This window comes from Engystomops pustulosus, chromosome 4 (assembly GCF_040894005.1).
Source record: "Engystomops pustulosus chromosome 4, aEngPut4.maternal, whole genome shotgun sequence".
NCBI classification, from domain to species: Eukaryota; Metazoa; Chordata; class Amphibia; order Anura; family Leptodactylidae; genus Engystomops; species Engystomops pustulosus.
In genome coordinates, this window is record NC_092414.1 from 87,161,038 (window position 1) to 87,187,483 (window position 26,446).

General features: G+C 43.8%; 1 protein-coding gene across 1 annotated transcript in view; it reads right to left on the reverse strand.

Moving 5' to 3' along the window:
* Positions 1–16,207: 16,207 nt before the first annotated feature.
* Positions 16,208–26,446, reverse strand: part of HAL (histidine ammonia-lyase) — a 32,308-nt gene continuing 22,069 nt past the window's right edge. The window contains exons 16-21 of the mRNA XM_072146606.1: positions 23,543–23,608; positions 23,289–23,454; positions 23,049–23,183; positions 20,639–20,747; positions 20,474–20,543; positions 16,208–16,538 (exon numbers count right to left, since the gene is read on the reverse strand). Coding sequence (XP_072002707.1) covers positions 16,371–16,538; positions 20,474–20,543; positions 20,639–20,747; positions 23,049–23,183; positions 23,289–23,454; positions 23,543–23,608 — 714 coding nt within the window. The 3' untranslated portion in view covers positions 16,208–16,370. The remainder of the gene's footprint in view (positions 16,539–20,473; positions 20,544–20,638; positions 20,748–23,048; positions 23,184–23,288; positions 23,455–23,542; positions 23,609–26,446) is intronic.

The following is a 26,446-nucleotide window of genomic DNA, read 5'->3' on the forward strand; positions in this document are numbered from 1 at the left end:
ATACAACATACATATAGAATTTTATTCAGTGATCGGGGAATATTAAAAAGGAAATGTTTATAAGGAACCTATCAAAAGCTCTCTACCACACACAGAACTATAGAATCAGATTAAAGACAACAGCACATGGACATGCTTGGCCAGTCAAAAATGAGACCGTGTACTTGTCCAATCCCACGTGTGATTTATAATGCAAGAACAGCCAACCAAATGGCTTCTTGTCACAGTGCAGGCCCTATTGTTTGGCGGGCAGACACTCCTTTCATCATATTTCTCTATGATCAAAACAAAGAACAAGTTGGTGTGTAAAGGCTAAGTACTGTATAAATTTTATTTCATTCCAATATATAGAAAACACACACACAAATGATGCCATGCATCACATTTCATAAAAGCATTTAAAAAGTGTACAAAATACACATGGACAAAAGACAAGTGGATCGGAGTCGGTCCAACCGATCCACACAGGGCCACCAATCAACAAAATAAGAGAAATCTCCCCCATACACTAACAATCAATATAGAGATCAATGTTAGCAACACTGTACTAAAATTACCGGCACGGGGGCGTGGCCTGGCTATGAAGGAGTAAGCTCCCGGGTCTAGCCAGGATTCCGCCGCAGAATCTCTATCCATCCTGCCCGATTCTACCCCACATGGGTCCCAGAAAGAAGAGGGGAACAGGGCCTGCCGCCCCAACCCCAACGAGGCCCGTACCGAAGGGAATCGACCGGTACCTGGTCCCTCAGGCCTCCCAGGACACGCGGCCTTCACCAGCGGACGCGAGGGACCTGATTGATTTGGCTCCCCCGGACAACCCACCTCAAGGGTCCTCTCCCACAACTCTTCCCTGCTCACCGGAGCACGGACCGCAGCCATCGGAGGGACTCGATTCCGGGCTCCCGGAGCAGCATGGTGAGCGCGCCAAAATGGCGGATGTCGCGGCCTCCTCTCACCTTCAGGCGCGGGCCTACACTTCCGCCGGGTCCCCGACATACTGCGCGCACCGCACTGGTGTGGCTCCGACCTCTCCCGACTCTGCCCCGGCTCCAGAAGAAACAGCAGAGGCCACTGGCGCTCCGGTGCTGCAGGCCCTGAGTGGGAACGTCCCATCGCGGCCCCCTGAGAGGTCCCACACAACATCTCCCGGCCTTGCTGCCCTCCGGTCAGCTATGAACGGCACATGCATCACTCCAGTCCGGAGTGACACCACTCCACAGCACAGCCCTTCTGCAGCTCCAGCGGCGACAGGTGAGCGACAAATCCCCCCTGAGGTGCTGGACTTTGACCCGATAAGGGTCTCACAAGAGCAGGAGGCCACAGGATCTCACCCAGGGAAAGCCACAGACCTATGTCCCTTGACCCCCGAGTTCTACCCCCCAGGAACAGAGGGGGCCATTGCTTATGGGTCAGCTGCATCTACATCCTCCCACCATGCAGGGATATACCCGACTGTGAAGGTCCTGAAGGCCCCCCCTCTGAGCGACAAGAGAGGCTCATCGCCCCCACACTTACCTGCTAGCACTGTTAGGTGCCCCCTGGGAGCCCCCCCTGACTCTCCTGGTACCTGGCCTCAAGATGCGCCAGTAGCACAGTCTCCTGGTCCTCCAGAGTCCTCCTTATCAAGGAGCCCGCGTTTATACTACAACAGCACCCAGGATAGTGATCCTGATCAATCTCTCGGTGATTCGCCCGCGAGGGCAGCCTCAATTCCCCCGCAGCCTTTTTCAAATTATCAATGCAACCCGCTTGAAGCAGGTGTGCTGGCAGACATACGTGCCCTCCGCAATCATATCAGAGCCATCCCAACCAGAGAGGATATGGAGAGTTATGTGGCTCGCCTTGAACAATCGTACAGAGTGGAGATGGCCGGCCTGCGCGATGAAGTCCAACAGCTTGAACAGAAAGTATTCACCAATGAGTCCTCTTATCGCACCGTTACTGAAAGACTCACAGCTCATGACACACAGATCTCTCTTCACTCACAACAAATCCTGGCCCTCTCTGAGCAGCTGGATGATGCCGAAAATAGGGGCCGCAGGAATAATATCAGAGTGCGGGGACTATCAGAAGCCATCGATAACCAGCAGATTGACAGTACCCTCAGAGCCATATTCAACAACATTCTTGGGGTCCCTGTGGACTCCCCTTTAGAGCTCGACAGAGCCCATCGAGCCTTGGGCCCTCGCCCGAATGATCCTTCTCGACCTAGGGACATCATCTGCAGAGTCCATAGATACCAGATCAAGGAGCAAATTATGAATAGAGCACGGGAGGCCGGCAGGGTACGCTACCGGGATGCAGAAATCCAGCTGCTGCCTGATCTGTCTCGCTTAACACTTCAGCAACGCAGGGCCCTTAAGCCCCTCCTGAGCATCCTACAGGACAGGAATATACCGTACTCTTGGGGCTTCCCGTTTTGCCTCCAGGTTAGGCGCGATGGCCTAACAACAGCGCTTCGTCATCCTGGAGACCTCCCTGCATTCCTTGCTGCTCTTAATTTGCCGGATGTTCTTATATCGGACTGGCCCTCTTTCCTCCCACCCAATCTTCCCTTCCAACCACCAAGACCGCAGAGGTTCCCTCGCCGGAGAGGCAGGAGACGCTCTCCTGACAGAGGAGGAGACGACGTCCAGGGTCCCCCCCAGCTGAGATGAGGACTCTTTGCCTTTAATTGGACTTTGCATCCTCCCTCCAAGACAACTTGGGTCTATACCCCCTTACTCAGGAATGGTGCTTCCGGTCCTCAAACGTATCCTTTATATTGGCCCATTGTTGGCTGCCTTGTTATATATTTACAATGTTGCATCGTTGCATTGGTTGCTTATATACGTGATTGCTCTGCTGGTGTTTTGTTTTAAAGTAAGGCATGGATAACTGTACATTGTTTGTTCTTTTTTTTTTTTTGGCGGTCCCCCGGGGGCGCCCTGCATAGTCAGCTCGTTTCCCAGTGGGCCCCACGACTAGCAGGTCTACTCGTGGTATAACCTGACCCCAATAGGCTCATTTCTGTCGCCTACGACAGAATTTGACCCTAGAACCCTAGCAGCCCTTGAAGCTGCCTTATTATTGTTTTATTTGTTGTTCTTGAATCCCCTTCCCCATCGTTTGACTTTCCTTGAATCTTTCCTACTGTTGTCCCCCTACCCCATTGTTATCCTCCCCCAGTGCGTACCTATCCACTTAGGACCGAGCTCATTTCCTTGCGCTAGACACGATTATGGCACCGATAACCTGTTACTCCCTCAATGCTAGGGGGTTGAACATTCCTCAGAAACGCAGCCAGATATTATTCCGTATGCATAAACTGAGGGCCGACCTTCTATTCCTACAGGAAACCCACTTCCGCACCGACAACATCCCCAATCTCAGGGATAGATACTATACGACTTGGTTCCACAGCACTCACTCGGGGGCTAAGTCCAGGGGGGCATCTATTGCTATCCACAAGCGCCTACAGCACGAAGTTATTGACTCCCAGACTGACCCCGAGGGTAGATATGTCTTTGTAAAAATAAATCTATGGGGTCACCTGCTGAAGCTGGCTTCAGTGTACCTCCCCAATAGAGATCAGATACGAGTCTGCCGTAAATTCCTGGCTAGGCTATGGGACTTCTCGGAGAGCATAGTGGTTATGGGGGGGGACTTTAATTTCCCGATGGACCCGACTGTTGACTGCTCCGTGGCACGACCCTCCCTGGCCCCAGCCCAAATGCGGAAGCTACGTAAAGCCCTGTGGGAATCACAACTAATAGACGTTTGGAGAATCCTCCATCCGCATTCCAGAGACTATACTTATTACTCCCCGGCTCATCGGTCTCACAGCCGGCTGGATATGTTCTTCTTGAGTCATCATGCCCTTACATGGAGGCCCGCAGCGTCAGTGGCTCCTTCCCTGTGGTCGGACCATGCTCCGATCTCTCTCGCTCTAGATATCCCAGGCCCCTATGCCTCGCCATGGCGGTGGCGTGTTAATGATAATTTGCTCAGGGACTCTGTTTGCCTTGCGGACATCCATAAGCAAATTGCCGAGTTCCTCACTACTCACTCGGGACAACAACCTCCACTTCCAATGCAGTGGGAGACCCTCAAGGGTATGCTTCAACTTGCATTTATTAAACACGGGGCCCGTTTGAAGCGGGAGAGAACGGCCAAAACCCTGGCACTTTTGTCCAGGATTAGTACCCTAGATCAGGAACACAAAAATGGAGGGTCCCAGGCGGTATTGAATGAACTTTTGAATACTCGTGAGGAACTGAAGGAATTACGGAACCAGAGCTACTTGAGGTCTGTAGATAGGAATAAACGTTTCTTCTATGAGTATTCTAATAAGTGTGGGAGAGCTCTGGCTAGGTACCTTCACCCCCGTACGACCGGTACATATATTACACAAATCAAAGACCGTTCAGACAGACTGACCCACGACCCCAAAGAGATTAATACAATTTTTCAGAGCTACTACGAAAGTTTATATAACCTGCAGGGCCCATTATCTGACTCGGCTGGGGCCAGAGAGCTGGAGAGAATACAAGCATACATTAAGGATAATGCTCTTCCAAGACTGACTAAGGAGGGTCGCGAGGACCTGGAGACAGACTTCTCTGAATCAGAGGTAATGGAGGTCATCAAAACCACACCGGCGGGCAAGTCCCCGGGCCCTGACGGTTTTACTCCCCGTTTCTATAAGATATTGCAGACTGACTTAGTCCCATTCTTGACGCGTACGTTCAATTGCATCTCCTCCCAGGCTCCCCTTCCACCGCAATCGTTACAGGCTTCTATTTCCGTGCTCCCCAAACCTGGTAAAGACCACTCTATTTGCGCCAGCTACCGCCCAATTTCCATTATTAATATGGATATAAAAATACTCTCTAAATTAATGGCCAACCGCCTAGGGCCCTTACTCCCAGCCGTTATCCATAATGACCAGGTGGGCTTCATCCAGGGGAGGGAAGCACGCGATAACACTAATAAGACTCTGCTTCTTATTTCCAGGGCAAAGTCGACCAGACAGCAGATGTGCTTGCTTTCGACCGTGTACACTGGGGTTTCCTCTGGGCCTCGCTGAAACAGCTGGGCATCGGTCCTCGCTTCCTGGGCCTGGTACAGGCTTTATACTCGGCCCCCACGGCCCAGGTCCGAACTAACGGTATCCTGTCTGGTCCCTTCCATATTAAGAATGGCACCAGACAGGGCTGCCCCCTATCTCCTCTCCTGTATGTTATAGCCATGGAGCACCTGGCTGTTGCCCTCCGTCGGAACCCTAGTGTACATGGTCTTCAAATTGGAACCCACCATTATAAGATGGCCCTTTATGCTGATGATCTCCTTTTATATGTCTCGCAGCCTAGAATTACTCTCCCCAATATTTTGGAAGAATTTACAAAATTCGGCTCCCTCAGTAATTTTAAGGTAAACCTCTCAAAATCTGAGATCTTAAATGTTTCCCTCCCTGGGGCTGAAGCGCTCCACCTGGCCTCTCAATTCCCCTTTAAATGGAAGAGCTCTCACATATGCTACCTGGGTATTTATATCTCAGCGGACCTTTCCTCTCTGTATACCTTGAACTACAAACCTCTCTTAGAGAGAACCCTCAGCGACCTCAGCCAGTATCGTGGCCGCCACCTCTCCTGGTTCAGCCGAGTTAATGTCTTAAAAATGGACACAATGCCCCATTTTCGGCTTATTCCAGACACTGCCGATCCGACCCCCAAGTTTTTTTTTTCTCGAAACTCTGTACCGCTTTTCGGAGGTTTATCTAGGGAGGCGGTTCTAGTCGCATTAGCTTTTCCGTGCTGTCCCGTACAAAAGCTAGGGGGGGGGGGGGGACTCCCTGATCCACGACTCTATCATACAGCGGCCATCGTCCATCATACTTCTTCTTCACGTGGGACGGACTGATGAGCAAGAATACATTACTCAGGATGGGGGGCCCTTTGACTCCTCTATTTCATAATCCTGCATTCTCACCTGGCGTGGGTAGACAGCGATTCCTCTGTTGGGAGGCTTCTTCTGACACCCGTCTGGGCCAGATTGTGGTTGATGGGACCATCCCCACTATGGAGTCCCTGAGGGCCTCCCACCCTGATATTTCACTATCATGGCTAGAACATAGACAACTAGCATCTTACATAACAGCTGACCCTGATCGTACTGCGTTCGGGTCGTCTCCCACGGCCCTAGAAGCATTGTTCAGACTGTCCTCCCCACTAGCTCATGCTCTTTCAAGCATATATGGCCTGTTGCTGGAGGATGCCACTCCAGGTAGGCCAAATTACATTGGAGCATGGGAGACCGCTCTCTCTATAGAACTAATAGACGAGGAACTGGATAAGGCCTTTCTATTCTCGCACAAAATGCCACTTCCCTGTAGTGCTCAGGAAAAGAACTATAAAATACTCTCCAGGTGGTACAGATGTCCCTCATGGCTTCATAGAATTTTCCCCGAGGTTTCAGACATGTGCTGGCGATGCGGTGCGGAAGTGGGTACTTTGCTCCATATATGGTGGAGCTGTCCGATCCTCCAGCCGTTCTGGAATAAAGTCTTTGACGTCTACCATCAGGTTACTGGTAAAAGTGCTACTCCCTCTCCTCAGTTAGCTTTATTATCGATTATACCCGGTACTATCTCTACCATCAAGAAGGGCCTCCTTCGTCACTTTTTAACCGCAGCTTGTACAGTAATTCCCAGACATTGGAAGAGCCCACATCCTCCCACAATAGTTGAATAGATCCAGGAGCTTGGGTTTATTCGTAGAATGGAGGAGTTGGTAGCTAATGACTCAGCAGATCCGGGCAAGGCGAACACAGCCTGGATCCCATGGGATACATTCTCGAATTCTCAGGAACTTCACGATCTTCTATCATAAGCAGGCACATGCCACAGCCCTCCCCTATTCGCTGGAACCCGGTCTTACAGGTCCTCCACCCCTTGTACGCATCCCCTCCTTTTCACGCACCTTTCCCTCCCCCTTTTCCCTCCCCCCCTCTCCTTCTCGTTTCCTTTTTTCTCCTATTATATGTATATGTTTGTCAGTTTATATCCCCTTTTTCTTTATGCGGCCATGTTGGCCATATTGTAATAGTCATTCTGTACAAGACGGCACCTTGGGGCTTCTTATTCAATGTAATACAAATTAGTTCTAACCCCTAATTTACAATTTACCATGACCAACTGTTCTCCACATTTTTGATCCTGCGTGATCTGCCTTGTACAATCATTTTCTCATTGTATTGTACTGTTATATATTTTGTCTTGTCTAATAAACGTTGATTATAAAATTACCGGCACATATATATCTACCAAGTGATAGAGGTTGGGTGCCTCCGGCCACTCGCCCTCTTCCCCTTACCACTCCCCCCCCCCCCATGGCTTACCCTTTATTTTTCCAGCTACTCACATAATGCTGGCTCTTTGACCTCTCTACTGGTCGACTCCTTTCACGGATACCTGGGTTTGACCATTTGTTTACCTTGTCATTCAGGAGTCTGCCAAAACCTCTATCACTAGAGGTAGATATATATGTGCCGGTAAATTTTGTACATTGTTGCTAACATTGATCTCTATATTGATTGTTAGTGTATGGGGGAGATTTTTCTTATTTTGTTGATTGGTGGCCGTGTGTGGATCGGTTGGACTGACTCCGACCACTTGTCCTTTTGTCCATGTGTATTTTGTACACTTTTTAATTGCTTTTATGAAATGTGATGCATGGCATCATTTGTGTGTGTTTTCTATATATTGGAATCAAATAAAATGTATACACTACTTAGCCTTTACACACCAACTTGTTCTTTGTTTTGATCATATGTTTATGGTGTGCTGGCTGCATGATTTATTGCATTACATATCTTATATCAAATTTGCACTTTTTTGTATATGATCATATTTCTCTATGATGCAATTTACTATTGAGTTATGGAAATATAAAAATAGTAGTAATACATGGTAACCTGGACTGGACATCTGCTGCCATTACTTCCACCCAAAGTGGACAAACTAGCGGTATAATTTCTTCTTTTGAAAAGGATTACAGGTAAGCAGATTATTTTCATGATTTAATAGTGTTTGAAAGTAGTAAGTGGTTTAAATGATCGGACATATGTTTTTAATAAACTCCCCCCCCCCCCCCCGCCACACAGCTTGACAAATTTTCTAGCATTAATGTCTGAATGATAAAAAAAAATCACTTTTTATGGCTAGTTTGAACAGGATGTATAGGCTTTTCCTTGAGCCCTTGAAGTTTCACTTACCCATTTTTTACATTTGAAATACTGTTTGAAATAAGACTAGCAGGACCCTGCCAAGAAGCCTGCAATATTGTAGAGTTCTGAGCTTTGCACTTTAAATACTTTAGTTAACATTTTATAATTGGTTACCTAATCAACAAACCATTGGATTATTTAGGTACAGAAAATTTGTGGAATACAGAACTTTTATCAAAGTTCAAAATGTCTTAATGCTATTCCTAGTGTCAGATTCTCATATCCAATTTTGGAAACTCTAAGTAACTTTTTCAGCATTTTCTAAAAACACATGTAAAAAAAAAACTACTAGGATTACATCCAAATGCTCTCTGCGCCCCTAGTGCATGCTGCAATTTCTCAGATCACATCAGATCCATTGACCATCAGACAGAACATCAGACTTATGTAAAGCACAATAAACTGTCAAAGCTCATCTGATGTAGACTTGGTTTTATTCACTGCAAAATTGATACAGATTGCTTGGTAATAGCCTTGTACAAAAAAAGCTGTGGAGGTATTTAGGTATTTGTTTTAAAATTTTTATTCACTTATTTAATAAAGTGAATACAATACATTTTAAAATGTTTCTAATCCAGGCAGATCACAAATGGTACTGGAAAGCTGGATTAAGAACAAGGGTGACGAACTAAACTGTGCCCTGACGGAGCATGCAATAAGTCCCCTCATAGGGAGAGGTACCACCGGTTATCCTGCTCTTATCCGGTTCCTGCTCGAGTTCTAGCTCCAGGACCTAAAATCCTGTTGCAGACACCACCCCCACGCTGTGGTACCAGCACTGCCACGAAATTTGCCCTCTAAAAGCACTCGCAGCGCAAAAACCTCTCGCACCTCACATTTTCAAGATGGCGCCTCCGCATCCACTCCTGCATCTTCCCACCAGCAGAAAAACATCGCAGCCCGGCTGGAATGCTTCCCAGGCAGACGGGAGGTAGCAGATCGGACCCGCCGGATGACTCATGGCGGCGGATGGCTGGGTTGATCAGCAGTGACCCAGAACTGATGGAGGACAAGCTTTCTGATACTATGGAAGTGGGTGGCCGGATAATTACACAGACATCCAGGCCGGCTATGGCTTTCCCGTTGGGCCCTGAGCCCAACATTGCTGAAATTCTGAAGGCTGTGGCCCAATGTAACACAGGCATCAGCACCCTCACACAGCAAGTGGGGGGCATGAGGGAAGACCTGTCCATTCTGTGCCATGATGTGCATAAAATACCCGAGAAAGAAGAGGGCCAAGACCCCACAACATTTATTGAGCACTATTGCAAAACAAGAAGTGGACTGATTACCACAAATTAATTGTCTATATGAGCCAATGCACAAATAGAGATGCCAAAACAAACAGAAAAAAGAATGAAACAAAAGGCTCTTCAATTGATATAGAAATATACAAAATCTATTTTGGAATAGCCTGCCTCAGGCGCTGGTCACAGCAGGGACAGCGGAGAGCTTCAAGAAGGGTCTAGATGCCTTTTTACACCTAAATAACATTGATTGTTATGTTATATAGAATTGTTTCCCCTAAATCCTTTCCTCATCCAATCCCTACCCTTCCTTGGTTGAACTTGATGGACAAGTGTCTTTTTTCAACCGTATAAACTATGAAACTATTTATTTATTAAATGACAGACAACTAAAGACACACATTTAAAAACATCTAAAACTTGTAATTTACAAAAATACCACACAGCCATCAGGTATCGATTCTCTGTGAAACACCCACTGTCAATCACTGAGTGGTGACAATTACCCTCTCTGAAAGGATGTATCCAGAAATCGCTGCCGTGCTGCGTGCACACCAAGGTAAAGGGTCCAAAAGGTTATACACAGATAACATTGGATAACCACATAATGTCCTTACAGGGCAATATATACGTCAATTAACCCGATAAACGCATGGTCAAAATAACCTGGTATCCATGAGCAAAATAAAATAAGGAAGGAATAATACAACCAATGTGTCTCCGATAGTGGACCGGCATACAGTCATACAGGAGGTAGGTAAAGACACGGTTGGCAGGCTCCCCACGCGTGTCATAAATTTGGGAAACACCATCCCCATTGTTTGCCATTGAAAGGGCCCACAGGGACGCCACAAGACCACTCCCACCAGGCCGTCCGCCCAGGCCACTGTTGGCAAAGATATTGCACTTAAGAGATAGGGATACTATCCGCCGTAAGGCTTGGGACAATCCTGACCTCACCATTAATGGGGCTAAAATATCTTTGTTTCCGGATTATTCCCAAGATGTGCAGCAGAAAAGAGCCAAGTTTTTGGACATAAAGCGCAGGCTAAGGGCTGTGAATGTCCCTTACTCAATGTTATTCCCGGGCTAAACTGAGGGTAGTGGCACAGGGGACTACCCATTTTTTTGAGGATCCTAAAACAGCCTTGCAATGGCTAGCTGAAGGCCAGCTGAGGAACCGTGCACCGGAGGAGGGAGATTGACCGGAATCGGTTGTAGAGACCCTTAAGATCAGAGTTTATGACATTTTGCACTAAAGGACTTGCAGCTATTAATGCGGGGCACTTCTGACAGGATATATGCAGAGGGAGCTGTTCTCCTGCAGTTATGTTCTTATACAGAATTGTTAGTCTTCTGGAGCGAAGGTGGTAATCTGTGTAGCCTTTTTAAGGGCAGCAGGATCCTGCCTTCCTTCCAGTGTTTAGTTGAAAGGGGGGAGGTGGGTGGGGCATGCACCTGATGGTTTCAGGGGCTCATATGGGTGGAGGCGTTATACGAGTCGTTTGTGGTATTTATTCTGGTTTTGGGTGGGAAGGGGGTGGGGGGAGGGACCAGTTACGGCTTTGTTAGATAGTGGATGGATGCAATGTCAGTGGATGGGGGGAGAGGGTGACTTCAGCTCTGGTTTGTATATGAGGATAGATGGCTGTGAATGGGAAAATAGTTAGTTGGAACGTAAGAGGCCTGTCACATGCGATCAAGCGCATGGGGGTCTTCCAATATCTGCTTAGACAACAACCTGCCATATTCTGCCTTCAGGAGACCCATAGGTCTGAAGATCGTATTCACTATATGAATAGACCCCGGGTAGGTAATGCATAACATGCTGTTCTATAACCCTACTCAATATACAAACATAGTATGTACTTTAGTGTTGCAAAACATCTGGGTTACCTTATTTGGTAGTGGGTGACTTCTATAATGTCCCTCACGAAGGCCTTGACAGACAGACTGCTGACGGATGGCAGGGGGAGGGGTGACTCCCTTTGGTACCCTTCTCTTGGAAGTGGCATGATAGATCTGTGGAGGGTCCGATACCCGCAATCTAGCCAATATCCCTGTTGTTCCTCTACTCATGCTACCCTCTCTCAGATCGACTTGGCGTTCAGAGACTCTGGAATGTTGCTTTGAGTGACAGATGTTCAGTATCTTCCAAGAAAGTTGTCTGATCACTCACCTATGTTAATTTCCTTCACCACCCCTGGGGAATCTCATGCCTGCGTTAGGTTGTGGAGGATTAAACCCTTCTGTCTGACTCAACCGTTGGTGACGAGTAATGTTCCGGGCAACCCTGTCCAGTTTTTTGAGGCACACACTGACTGTGAATAGCAGCAATGGACGTGGGAGACTATGAAGACCTTTTTGAGGGGTGTCCTAATGAAATATGTGAGTGTCACTAAATCTACATCCCATGCATTAGATGAGGCTATGCACTTGGAAATGTGCAGAAGTAGACTTTATTTAGAACCCCACTGCACTGACGAAAGACAGACTGCGACAGGGTTAGGAAGTACTCAACACACATTTGCTAGAGGTGGCGGCTAGGAAACATAAGTTTGCGAAACAAAGATTTTTTGAGGAAGGGGAGAAAGTAGGCCACTTGCTATCGGTCATTTCAAAGGCACAGCGAGGGACAACTCATATTGGATCTCTGAGGGCACCTAATGGGGATGTGTGTACTGACGCTAAGGGCATTCTGTGCATCCTGCAGGTTTTTTACGCAGACCTGTACACAAGAGAACACAAGCGACAGAAAAATTGAGAATTTTTTGTCTCGACTCTCCTTGCGTCAACTATCAGCGGAGAACAGGGAAATGCTTGATGGCCCTCTATCTTTGGAAGAGATAGATGAGACAAGGCAGGAGATGGCTTATGACAAGGCTCCAGGGGTGGATGGGATGCCAACTGAACTATATAAAAAATGTGGGGGAATCCTTTTACCTAAGCTACTAAATGTTTTTGAGGAGTCCTTTGAGAAAGGGGACCTGCCCCAGTCGATGCAGGAAACCATTATCTTGGTATTACCTAAGGAAGGGAATGACCTTCAGATGCCCGAGTCTTATAGACCCATTTCTCTATTGTCCACTGACGTGAAGATACTAGCCTTTATGGCACGACGGGACTCTTGGGCAATTTACAAAAATAGAGGACAGCGCGTATTGGATCTCGGTGGGCTTGGTTAAATTATCACAGCTATGCGAGGATGGGAGCATTAAATCATTTCAACAGCTGTAGGATGAGCTATCCTTGCAATACAGCAACTTCTTTAAGTACTTGCAGGTGCACCACTTTGATGCAAAAACCACTAACTTCTTCTCACATGTTGTGGACCTGAACACACTTGTCCTCCTTTTGGTCAGGAGTGCTGGACCTTCTAGACAAAGTTTTTTTCTTCACAACTACCTAGGTCCTTCATTCTGTTTAGTAGGGCCTCCCATTGGGTAAGAGTTGGAGGGTAAGTTTTTATCCAGTTTCTTGCAATCAGCAAGATAATGATCTTTTGGAGTTTAGAGAGCCCAGTCATATTTCTTCTTTGTAGTTCATTTAAAATTAAAATCTAAATAGAAAAAGCGAATTGGAGTCCTAAGCGAGCTTCAAATTTTTTTTAATGTATTTCCTGCAGAAAAAAAATCTGATTTTCGGGCAGACATAAGTATCGATTTTTTAATGAATATTTAATAAAGTGAATACAATACATTTTAAACGTTTCTAATCCAGCCATTGTGTAGGAGTAATAGTCTTGAATACTAATGAACAAAGTCATACGGAAAATAAATCCGGAAAGAAGGAATAGCACTGGCACTGCCCTGTAAACTCTCGTTGGACTCAGCTGATGGTCAGTCTGTGGGTTTTTTAATGGCACTCATAACGATCACGGGAAGCTGGAGGGGCTCAGCTGTTCTATAGATCGAGAGCCAAGTAGAGATATCAGAGCAAGATGCGGCACTCACCATGGCTTCTAAAGAGCTCAATAAATTAGATTACTTACAGATTATTGGGAGTGGTTGGTGAGGAACCAGCGGTCATGGTCCACATTGGCACTAATGACAAAGTGAGAGGTAGGTGGAAGGTCCTTAAAAATGATTTCAGGGATTTAGGCCATAAACTCAGGGCAAGGACCTCGAAGGTAGTTTTCTCCAAAATACTACCTGTGCCACGTGCCACACCAGAAAGGCAGCAGGAGATCAGGGAGGTAAATAAGTGGCTCAAAAGTTGGTGTAGGAAGGAGGGGTTTGGGTTCATGGAGAACTGGGCTGACTTTTCTGTCGGCTAAAGGTTCTACACTAGGGATGGGCTGCACCTGTTTTGGGGGAAAAAATAGCTAGAAGGTTGGAGGAGTGTTTAAACTAGAGACCTGGGGGGGGGGAACTATACTTGTGCAGGGCAAATAGACAGTGTAGAGAGCTGGGAAGAGTCACAGTCCATGGGGGAGGAATGGGGGCTGGATTAAGATTGGGGAGTAAGAACGAAAGGAATACAGATAAAGGGGATTTTGGGTCTTGGGTTTTTGCTCAGTTCCTATGGGTTCCAGTGGTTCTGTCTTAGTCTGTGCTGTTTACTATAAGCACCTACTCCAGTCCTATTATGAAATACTATGAAATTCAGATGCACATTATTATGATGCCAACACTGCGACAAGTCAGTTTCATAAAGTGTCTTCATTCCTAGGTATTCCACAGACATCAGTGAGTGCTATTATTGGAAAGTGGAAGGTGCATAAAAGTTTCCACCACTCTGCTGCCTCATGGATGTTCAAACACAAGTGTTGAACGGGCCTTAGAGTCTGATGTGTTGAACTTGCATCACACTTGCAACACGTGCTGCCCGGATGGCATGGCCTGAAAGCTGCAAACCGGAACAGAACTCAGCATGTCAGTTCAGTCCCGATTTGCAGTTTCCCGGCAGCACGCGTTGCGAGTGTGATGCAAGTTCATCGCAAGTGTGGAACGGGCCTTACTCTGCCACAAAAATATGTGCCACTGTGCAGGGAAGGCTTATGCTATGGTTTTCTTGCTCAAAGAGCTGCTTTTAAGCGTTACATCACCAAACACAATTAAAAGCAAGCCTCTACTGGACAAAGTGTTGGATTAAATGGTTTAAAGCTCTTTGACAATGCACTATAAAGAAGAGGAAACATGTTCTGTGGAGTAATAAACTATAGTTCTTTAACAGGAAATCTATTTCCCATGATCACTCTAAGCCTTCACATACATCTGCCTGCAGACTACTTGTTACAAGATGTAAGCCTGCAACTTAAATGGTGTAGAACTAAATGGTTTTGGACCATCATTGACTCCTTTGGTTGTTTGTGGCACAATGAATAAAATGTGACATGGGGTTACTTCTAAAGGCATTCTTGATATGGTCCCAATGATAAACCAAGTTTTTTTTGTGGTTGCAGAGACAACACACCACAGATGCACAATACACACTCCAATGTGACTCTTCCTTCAAGGAGGGTGAATAGGGGGGGGGGGGTGTTATTTTTTAACATCTGTAATTTTTCACTAAAGTTACTTTGGCTTATGGACACATACAAATTGGTTTTCTCTTCCTGGCTTCAGTGATTTTTCACGGATTCATTACTGAACCATTCTTTTCAATGGGCTTTTCCACTGATTCAGTGTTGTCAGTGACCACAAAAAGGACAGGCTACTACATTTATTTTCTATTGAATATTGATCAGTGGAAAAAAATAAATTGTGAAAAAGCAGATTGAAAAGAATGGTTCAGTAAGGCATCAATGAAAAATCACTGAAGCCATGAAGAGAAAAATAACCTGTATGTGTCCATAAGCCATACAAAGTTGTAGAAAGTGTAAGATAGTAGCACTTGGGAGCAGTGTGAATGCAGAACTCAGCAGTTTGAGGACAATACCCCAGTTCTTCAAGTACAATCCTGGAATATAAGATAATTATCACAATCCTCCTGCCACTAACACACACAAAGACATTAGAAACAAAGCTCCAGCACTGCTACCTGACAATGTCTGGAGCTTTGTATGGCCAAAACTGTTGGTTAACCAAAGCCACTTAGAATCAGCATCAATAAAAGGTATTAGTCAGAATTAGAATTATTCAACTATTTTCATCATAGTAAACATTCACAAGATACGTTTTTCAATGAATACCATTTAATATTAGTATTGAAAAAGACTGGATTACATCACACAGTTACAGTACAGTAAATATAGGCACTTTTTTGGTGTGGGGGGGGGGGGTTGTATTTGTTTTAGGAGCCTACATCTATGTTACAAAGGTGCTAGCAATATCTCAATATCAATTGAGATACCAATATCTTTCTGACCTGTACTGATGGTGGAGGACTACAAAAACAGCTATGGCTAAAGGGGTAGGCCATTTTACCTCGTGTTTATTGTAATTTCTGTGTAAGTGTGCGGGGGAGGATATGAGGTGAATATACATCTATTAAAAGTTCTACCCTGCTTTTTTGATATGTAAGGTAAAGTCAGCAGTCTTTTACCTCATCAGCCAGACATTCCTGACCATAAAATGGCTGCAGAAGGAGGGTCATGGGATCTCTATCTGTCTATGAACAATTGCTCTGCTAGGACCTTGATCTTATAATTCATGAATACTATTATAAGGTTCTGGTAGGGCGATTGTTCATGGAAAGTTGGAGATCACATGACCCTCCATCTGCATCCATTTTATCGATAAGAATGTCTGCCAGATGAGGTAAAAGACAGGAGGCTTCACTTTACATATAAAGAAAGCAGTGGAGAGCTTTTAATAGATGTATACTGGCGAATCACCTAATAACCTTCCCCCACACTTACACACATTACATTACAAGAAACATGAGGTAAAGTGGCCAACCCCATTAAAGGTATCCCTAAGATTCATTGTGATCATGACAGTCAGAATGCTCCTGCTGGTCAACTACAGAAGAACTGCTCAAGGATATTGAATCCACAGAAAAAGCGGTCGGTGAAACTGGTCTTGATTCAGGAATGTGTTCCACTCTGTATTTCTCAATATACGGGACTGCCACATGCCAAACCTGCAGGAGAAATCAATTTATCATTATACAAAAGTAAAATTTAAAAGGGAGCCTGTCCCCACATTTGTACATATACAGCCAGTGACAGGTTCCTATAGAGCCCTATTAACTGACACCCTACTTTTAGCTAAAAATGGTTTCCTTTACACCCACATAAATCACCTTTTATCTTCTATTACTTGGCATCAAAGGGAGGGTATCCGGCTCACCCTCCCCATCTACTCCTCCCCATGCCTTATGACTCCCTACTATTAGGCAGTTCATTTCATGTGACCAGGGTGACATCATTTCAGGCCCTTTAGCCTCTTAACAATATAAAACTGTCCCCCATGCACATATTTTCATGTGAACACATACATGGTGTACAGTTTGCTATTGTTAGAACGCTATGTAAAATAATTGACACAATATTTCCCATATGTACATAGAGCTTTATATGCCTGTAGTAGAATATTAGCAGACAGTCCCTCAGTACAAGGGGGCAGGGCAGTGATTTGAAGAGTGATTGAGCTGTCAGTCAGAATAAGGTGGCTTGGTTCTTTGCCAGCCTGAGAGGGAGAAAAGTCAAACCACTAGACATAAGTCAGAAAAGCTAGTTTGCAAAATTTTGATGACAGGTCCTTTATAAAGAATTTTTTATACATGAGCATATAAATACACAATGCTGATGTATGAAAATAATCGTATAAACAAAGGGCCACATGTATCACTCGTTTTATCTGTTTTTGCGCCTTTTCATTCAGGCGCAACGTTTTTGCGCCATTTCTGCGACTAAACGCCAAACTAGCCACGCCTAATGCTGTGCCTAATGATATTCATCACTTGCAACTTTTCATTAGACGCAAAAAATGGGCGCAAAAACACTCCAGCCCGAAGGTGGCGTAAACTGAGAAGAAAGCTCTGAGCCCCTTTGGAGAACATGTCATTTCTAGCAGCAAAGTTCAGCAGACACTACAGACACTTGAACAGATAATACAGACATTAGATACTCTGCAGACAGGAGCTGCAGACTCTATTTACAGTTCCTCACCTTCTATTTACAAAACATTCAGCAAAATCCTGAGCTCAGAGCAAGAGCTGAGAACTTTGAAGGATTGTGCAGATACTACAAACAAGTGTCCCCCATGTAATTCTGCACAGTATCACCAGTTTGTCTGACGGGGATACTGTGCAGAATTACAGGGGTACAGCAGGAGATCAGCACTGGGGGATCCCCTTCAGGAGAAGCCACTGCCAATTTAAATATGAGGTCATTTTATTTTCCTAAAAATTTTCATGAACTTCTTCTAAAAATAAAATGTACATGATTCGTATATAAATAACACACAAAGTACAACACCCAAACCAGTGCATCATACATGATCCACTCTGTACCCCGAGCAGAGGCCTTAGCCACAGTGTTGCCTGTAGGCATAACACTTGTATACAAGTTATGACCTGCCAACTTTTGCTATAGACAGCCAGAAAAACGGGACCAGAGGGTCTGGGTCTGTCTGGAAATTGTAGTTATAAAATACCCTGAGAATATTTGCTACATGTCACACATGGAAGCATTGTGGCTTGAATATATAACACCTATGCATTATTGACCCCAGCTTTTACTTGGTTCTTGTTGTTCAATAGCTTCACACGACCTAGAGTAAGTTGTAATATGATCAGTTATGACATTTGTATTTATCAGGAATTCATAATTTTACAATAGAGTTCATGTAGGTCACAGATCTGCACCACATAAGTGTTAGAATGTTACACACTCCACTTACGAAAGCCATATGATGTTTTCCCACCATTCATTTTACCATGGGTCAAAAAGGAAAGATAAGCAAATGATGTAGAGGCTTCACTTCTTGTTTAAACAAATATATACTTAGCTACTTCGTTCGAGGACCTTTGCCCATATATTACACGCAAGGTTTGATTCGGTGTAGTGTGTACAGCATATTAATCATTGACTCAGCTTCTCAATTTTTGCAGTTTTCTAAGTATGTCCACACAATAGCACAAATAGATGCTCGCAATAAAGTAAAAAGGAAGAAGACAACAAATCTAACAGCATTTGACTGTCACAAAAACCTACTTATTATATAACAAAGCCATTACCACCTAGGGGCCTAATACACCTTCCACCTAACATGTTCTAAACTGGGCCTACCCTGGTATTATATTCACTGTGTAAGAATATGGGATTGTAAACCTCTCTAGTTTAATAGTTCAACACGAAAAGGGGGAGTAGAGAGTATAAATATAAAATATAACTTTTAATAGGTATGTATTAAAATAAATAAACAAATGTGATTGAAGCGGCCATCAATGCGGGAACACGCTGTTTGAATGTGTACTCATCAATATGTGTTTATAACCTTATAGACAATAATATCGGATCCCTGATGAATATTGTCGGGAAACGCGTTGGATCTTAATATCTATGGAGTGCTAGCTTAGGGACTAGGGTACTAATCTGCAGGAATCATTTAGCAGCTAGGAATAGCCCATTGAGGCTCCAGTTGGCTCACTAGTGGATCCCTGTCCAACATGATATAAGCAGACAGCCTCCACTATATCCTCTTTGACCTCAGAGCAGGAGGTATCTCTACGCCTGGGGCTTGTAATCGATAATCTTAACAATACTATCTGATATCTTTAAGAGGGGTGGCGGTCTTGTAACATTATCGGACAGCCAACAGCCTAGACGAGTGCCAAATTTTAGGGCCAGACTTAAAGTTTTTTTTAAAAAACCACACACACTAAAGTGTAGGGTGTCTTACCCTTCAACCACATTTGTTTATTTATTTTAATACATACCTATTAAAAGTTACATTTTATATTTATACTCTCTACTCCCCCTTTCAGTGATGACCTACTCTGGTATTATTAAAGGTGTATTCCGGGAATATGAACATCTGATACAAAAACCCATGATACTATAAATAAATGAATGCAACAAAACTAAATGTCATTAGTCACAAAATGGAGCTCAAATAGTTTGATTTTATGGTTTGATAAAATTTATGGCCTCTCTAAAGTATGCAGAGTTATCACCAAGATGGCTGCCACTGGAAACTAAAAGTCCCATGATCCTTTAGTTCTCAGTAACTCCTCCTACCTCTCAGGCTCAGCTCCCAGTGATGATCTAACAGGTTTTCTTGCTCTATTACCATAGTAATGATATGTAACTGCCATCACCAATACATTGACCATACTGGATGCACTGCAACCAACCGACTACTGCCAAACATAGTGGTGATCACATGACCTGCCCAGGCATGAACAGGGGCCATCTTGTGTCCTGTGTCTTCTCCGTGCGGAGGAAATTATTGGACTGATTAAAGGGCCTGTAGCATTTTAATTCTTCATCATAGTGTATGTGTGCAGCATTTTTCTGCTAAGGGGAGCAACATTTTAATTACAATATAAGCTAATATGTAATTAGTTGTTAAGAACCCATTTGTATATGAATTATGCTGATTCCTGGAATACCCCTTTAAGTAATGTATTATTTTATTTCTTATTTTGGCACAGTAAAGCAATTGTGGTATCTTTATATGGCAGCAGTAGGGAAGGAAATATGGCAGCACTATGTGGTACTGTATGATACGGTTATTGAGACAGCAATGTTCATTTCCTTCTTTGTAAAATATTATTTAAGGACCTTTACAGTTACCCCATGGGTCCCCCACAGACCTCATTTGAGCCCAGCAACAAAAATGAAATTGCCATTTACCATAAGAATTCTTATACTTTGTATAAAGGAGTAGTGAAAAAGGCAACAAAGTTATTTACTGTATTATTTTTTTCTAACATTCAGGGATATACAATATGTATAGTTCCTACTATTCGGTTACTCTTATGTTTCAATAGATAATGGATATACAAATAACAATAAACAAAAAAAACATTATCGTGCATAAATGGAATATTAAAAAAATCCTTCTTGCCTTTTGGTCAACAAGCAATCTATGAACTGCCTCAATGTCTGGGGCCATAAAACGATCCTTCATCCAAGGCCTACAAAATGACAATTAGGAACATTTATTGATGATTAACCACTATAACATGCAGGCCTTTCAAAACACTGACTGCAAGATACTGTTTGTTTTTACCTAACAACAGAACGAACAAGGTCATATACTTTCTCCAATGGAGTTGTGGTTCTAAGAGGGCGTAGAAATTCAATGCCCTGGCAGGCGGCAAGAAGCTCAATAGCCAGCACTAAAAATAAAAATATTAATTAACATATGTTCACACTGCCCCCAGTAGTATACAGCCACCCCAGCCTGCCCTCAGTAGTATACAGCCACCCCAGCCTGCCCCCCAGTAGTATACAGCGTGCCACCCAGTAGTATACAGCGTGCCCCCCAGTAGTATACAGAGTGCCCCCCAGTAGTATACAGAGTGCCCCCCAGTAGTATACAGAGTGCCCCCCAGTAGTATACAGCGTGCCCCCAGTAGTATACAATCAGCCCAGAATTTTAAAAAAAAACAAAACTTATTTACTCACTCTCCGGTGGCCCCGATGCGCAGCGCTGCTCCCACGATGTCATCGCGGCTCCTCTTCTGGCTTCCCGGCTCCTCTTCTTGCTTCCGCGCCATCTTCTGTCTTCTTCAACATCGTGTTGGGCGCCGCCACTGTTCTCTCCCGTGCTGCGCCTAGTATGACGCGCCGCTGCTGACGTCATACTAGGCGCCGCACGGGAGAAGAACAATGGCGGCGCGCAGCACGATGTTAAAGAAGACAGAAGACGGCGCGGAAGCATGAGGAGGAGCCAGGAAGCCAGAAGAGGAGCCGCAATGACATCGTGGGAGCAGCGCTGGGCATCGGGGCCATCGGAGGGTGAGTAAATAAGTTTATTTTTTTTTAGTCCATTTTTAATTATTTTTTACACTATTGACTCGTGTATAAGCCGAGGGGACGTTTTTAAGCACATTTTTTATGCTGAAAAACTCGGCTTATACAAGTATATACGGTATGAATTATTTTTTAGTTTCCAACAGAAATCGGTCAATTTGTGCATTACACCACATTTTAGATACTTTTACCTGAAATGGATGTGGTGATAATAAAAGAATGAGGCTTAAAGAGAACCTGTCACTGCATTTTCACAAATACAGCTAGTGACAGGTTCCCATGGAGCCCTATTAACTAACTGACAGCTTTCTTTTAGCTAAAAATTGTTTCCCTTACATGCCTTACATCAAAGGGGGTATGTACCATGCCTCTTCTCAACATGTAATGTGACCAGGATGATAACATCTAAGGCCCCTTAGCCAGTTATGTTTGCAACATCTACCCCCATGTATGTATCGGATCACATGACATCAGCATGACTCTATAGACTACTAATCCTCTTCATCATCCTTGGAAGCATGCTGTGATTTCATGTGACCAGATACACACATGGGGTAGACTGTGTAAATCTAACAGGACCTTAGATGACATCACCCTTGTCACATGACATGAAGTGCCAAGGGATGCAGAGAATACTGTAGCTACACTGATGCAGAAACATTTCTTGTTTAATCCATGATCCAAGTGTTTTTACTAAAAAAAAAAATCTGAACCTTGGAAAAGCTGGATTGCATGCAGTCTGCCATTCATAAACACATTACACAAGCTTCCTGAACTGTCCAGACAGAACTAATCAACCTTCGCTGGATGACTTATACACAGCAGCTGGGGAATGGTGCACCGATTGATTACTTCTGCCTGTTAAGGACAACACAGTGATTTCATCATTCTCTGAAGCAGTGCTTAATTAGGGTAAGAGGAGAAGTGCCAGGCCAGCCACAGAAGCGACAGAGCCTCATTATCATAATTGTATAATAATTTTTTTCAGAAAATCCTCTCATTTCAGGGATTAAACAATATACAGTATCTTTTAAACAAGATCAGTGTATCTACAGCATTCTCAAGGTATGTTTGGTTCATAATGCATAAAAAAAATGGTAGATATCCTTAAAGTATTTATTTTGGGTGGGTTAATTTTCATGGCATTATTCTCCAAATAATGTGCAAACATATGATGTAATCTAAGACAAATAGTAGAAAGTGCAATCCTAGACTAGACAGTGTAATCTAGATACAACTGGCCAAAACCATCTGTCTCCTAACACATAACACCTTATGAAGCATGCTTGTTCATGCTACTTCATTTCCTTATTCACAGGTAATTTCTGATACTCCCAACGTGAGAAGTGGTCACAATCTGTGAGGGTTCCAGTTGTCAAACCCTCATGATCACTTTGTTACCTCCTATCCTGAAGACAAACCATTTAAAATAACACAATTTAGGAATGTATGTGGTCATTAGAGATTCTTGGTTTCCTGTTAAGGCTTCTGTCTTACTATATTTTTCATGTATTTTGGTTTTTTTTTTATCAAACATGTTATATTATATTTTGACAGGATTTTCCTTATGCCAGTATCATGTGTCAGCAACCTGCGGACCAGCCCGGGCAAATGCATGGTTGTGTGCATGTAGCCTATAATGTGTGTTCTAGTTTAGATCTTACCATGTTCCACATTTTCAATTACTCTCAGAGCTTTTCTTGCTGCCCAGCCTCCCATAGATACATGGTCTTCAGTGGCGGCACTTGTGGAGAGGGAGTCCACTGAGGACGGGTGGCACAAAGCTTTATTTTCAGAAACTGAAAGGTGAAAAAAAAAAAAAATTTACATATGAGATTTAATGTTATTTTAAATAAAGGGTTACAGTGAACATACATTGGGTTTGTAATGAATAAAGTTCTTACCAAGGGCAGCAGCTGTACAATGGGCGATCATAAAGCCCGAGTTTAACCCCCCCTCAGTGACTAAAAATGCTGGTAGTTCACTGAGAGAGGGATTACAAAGTCTTTCAATCCTTCTCTCACTAATTGACGCAAGTTCATGGACCCCAATGGCAAGATAATCCAATGCCTGAAAAAACATTCAAGAACTATGAGATCGAGATACAAAATTTGCTCAACTACTGAAAAATGTGTAAGAAAAAAAAAATCTATTGTACCTTTGCAGGATATTCACCATGAAAGTTTCCCCCTGAAATGGTTTCCCCTCTTTCTGCAAACACCATCTTAAAAACGTGGTTAAGGTTTGCAAGGTTTTATTCATATTATCTTAAAACCAGTTATAGCCTTAAATTATTGGTTTAAAATCAAACCAATGATCTGCTATATTATCTCTATACGTATTTTACAGCTTTAACAGGCATTTAACAGGTGTATGCGCTGGGATTGTGTCCACACAATTGGATTTTGGCGCAGCTGCGTTGGCTGTCATGCAACAGAAATTCCAGGGCATGCCGGCGGACGATCCGACCGATTCGGTCTGAGCGCGGGATTTAACTTTCAAGTTGTGTCGAAAGACAATGCACTTACATGAAGAAGGTGAACTCTGTCGGACCTGAGTAGGGACGCGACACATGCAGGGTATGGGTAATGGACAGTGTAATGTGCCCCTTCTTGATAATAAGCTAGTTAGCACTATCACTTGTTCACCACTATGTACTTCTACATGTATAGATCTTGCTTTCTAATTACCGTAGTTGGGTATATGGGCTATATTTTGATTTCACTTTTATGAGACAGTTGGCACATTCACTCTATTGTCCCTTTATTCCTCAGAATTATGGAAACGTTCACTCTGTTGAAGCTATATTCTTTGCAAAGGTGATTCCTATTATTGTATGTGATATTTAGCACTTATGCATTTTTTATCAACAGTTGGTTACACTTAAAGATTTTAATAGGATTAGTCTGAGTCCTTAGGACATGGGCCCTAGATCTTTTGGCCAAGCCATGGATGTCTGTGAGCAGGGACACAGCGCCAAAGCAGAAATAAACACTTAAAGTATAAAAATAAATTACTTGTATGGTAATGAGTGAGAGTATGGGGAAAAAACATTAAAACAGTCGAAATGAATAAAAACAAACAAAAAAAATGTACATTAATTCATTAATTAACCTTGACATGTTTTACATTTTTTTTTTTGCATACTTTTAAATTGTGAGCAATTATTTATAGATTATTCCCCTATCCTCTTATACTGGGGTAGAGAATTGAGCATGTGAGTGTATGTATAGCCAGGAGCAATAATGTTCACGATCCGTCTCAAGTAAAGATATAGAATCCAGCTCTGAAAGGGCACAGTCTGTTAGGCTGCTTGTGTCCGCAACATATATTTACATTTTCAAAGCTTAGCCAGAAAATTCCCATGAGATTTTGGTGCAGTTATATGAAAAAAGCAATGTTCACTCTTTGTTCCCCCATTTCATCAGAGTGGTTCAGCGTTTACTGTCCTAAATGTACCATCAGTCATATAAGCAAAGACAGTAATGTAATGTCCACAGTCATGCTCATGTGACTGCTGAGGACGATAATTGGCCACAGTAGTCACAAGATCCTTTAAGGGGTTGTCTGGGATTTGAAATGCTTTTTATGGCTAGAGGGCTATAAAAACAATAAATATAGCTAAAGTATCATATAATCAGAAAATATTGGCAAGATAAATTATGCTATGCAGTTACAAATAGTTACACTTAACATGACTTACAAGAAGTCAAATAACATGATGTGATTAAGCCAAACCAGTACATAATCTATATCAGAAGGAACAGATTTACACTTTAGTACAGTGTAGGGAACTGGTTTGGCTGAATGAGAGGCTATTGATTAGGGCCAGTAAGTAAAATCCTATAAAGCGTCCTTAATTGGCAAACTCTCCACAAGGAGAACTCTTACTTCCTGACCCTAGTCAAAAGCCTGTCACTCAGCCAAACCCTACGCTACTGAAGGAACCCAACTAGGTCGAAACAGTGCTGTAGCACATTGTAATACATGATCATTAAAATCTGCATATACTGCCGTACAGTAAAATCAATCAGACAATTTAGGGTTAAACTACCCTTGGGGGGGGGGGGGGTCTGAAAAATATAAAAAAATTCTAATCATCCCACTTTCCCTAACTGATATAAAAATAAACAGTAAAAATCATAAACATGTTAGGTGTCGCCACATCCCAAAATGTCCCATGTATCAAAATATAATAAATGGTTATTCCAATAGCGCCCAAAAGTCCAAAACACCACTTTTTCACCATTTTCCAACATATAAAGCAGTGCAATTAAAAGTGTTCAAAAGGCCACACAATCCTCAATATGGTAGCAGTGGAAATTTCATTTTGACTCGCAAAAAATGACACCTCACACAGCTCCGTACATAGAAGTTTGAAAAAGTTATTAGTGCCAGAAGATGGAAAAATGAAGAATTCATTTTTGTACAGAAGGTTTTAATATTTAAAATGAATTAAAACACAATATAACCAACCATATATATATTCTGAGTTTTTCAGCACAAAAAGTGTGCTGAAAAACCCTAACTCTCACACATATGTGTGTACTCACCTTCCCACGCCACCCTGGGAGGTCCTCTTCTGTCCAACGATGTTCCGGCTCCCTCTCTCCGTGCTGTGCTGTCGCTCGGACTGTGACGCCAGCGGCTCGCTGACATCACAGTGTGTGCCGAAGGCGGCGCACACACTAGAAGGTCAGCGAGCCGCTGACGTCACAGCTCGAGCGACGGCACCACACGGAGAGAGGTAGCCGGTGTATTTTTTGGACAGAAGAGGACCTCCCAGAGGGGGCTGTGTACTGGGGGAGGGGCTGGCAGGAGCTGTATACTGGGGGGCAGGGGCTGTATACTGGGGGACAGGGCCTTGCAGGCGCTGTATACTAGGGGACAGGAGCTGTCTCCTGGTATACAGCCTAGGGGGGCAGGGGCTAGCAGGCTGTATACTGGGGGACAGGGGCTGGCAGGCTGTATACTGGGGGACAGGGGCTGGCAGGCTGTATACTGGGGGACAGGGGCTGGCTGTATACTCGGGGGCATGCACTGGCTGGCTGTATAGTGGGGC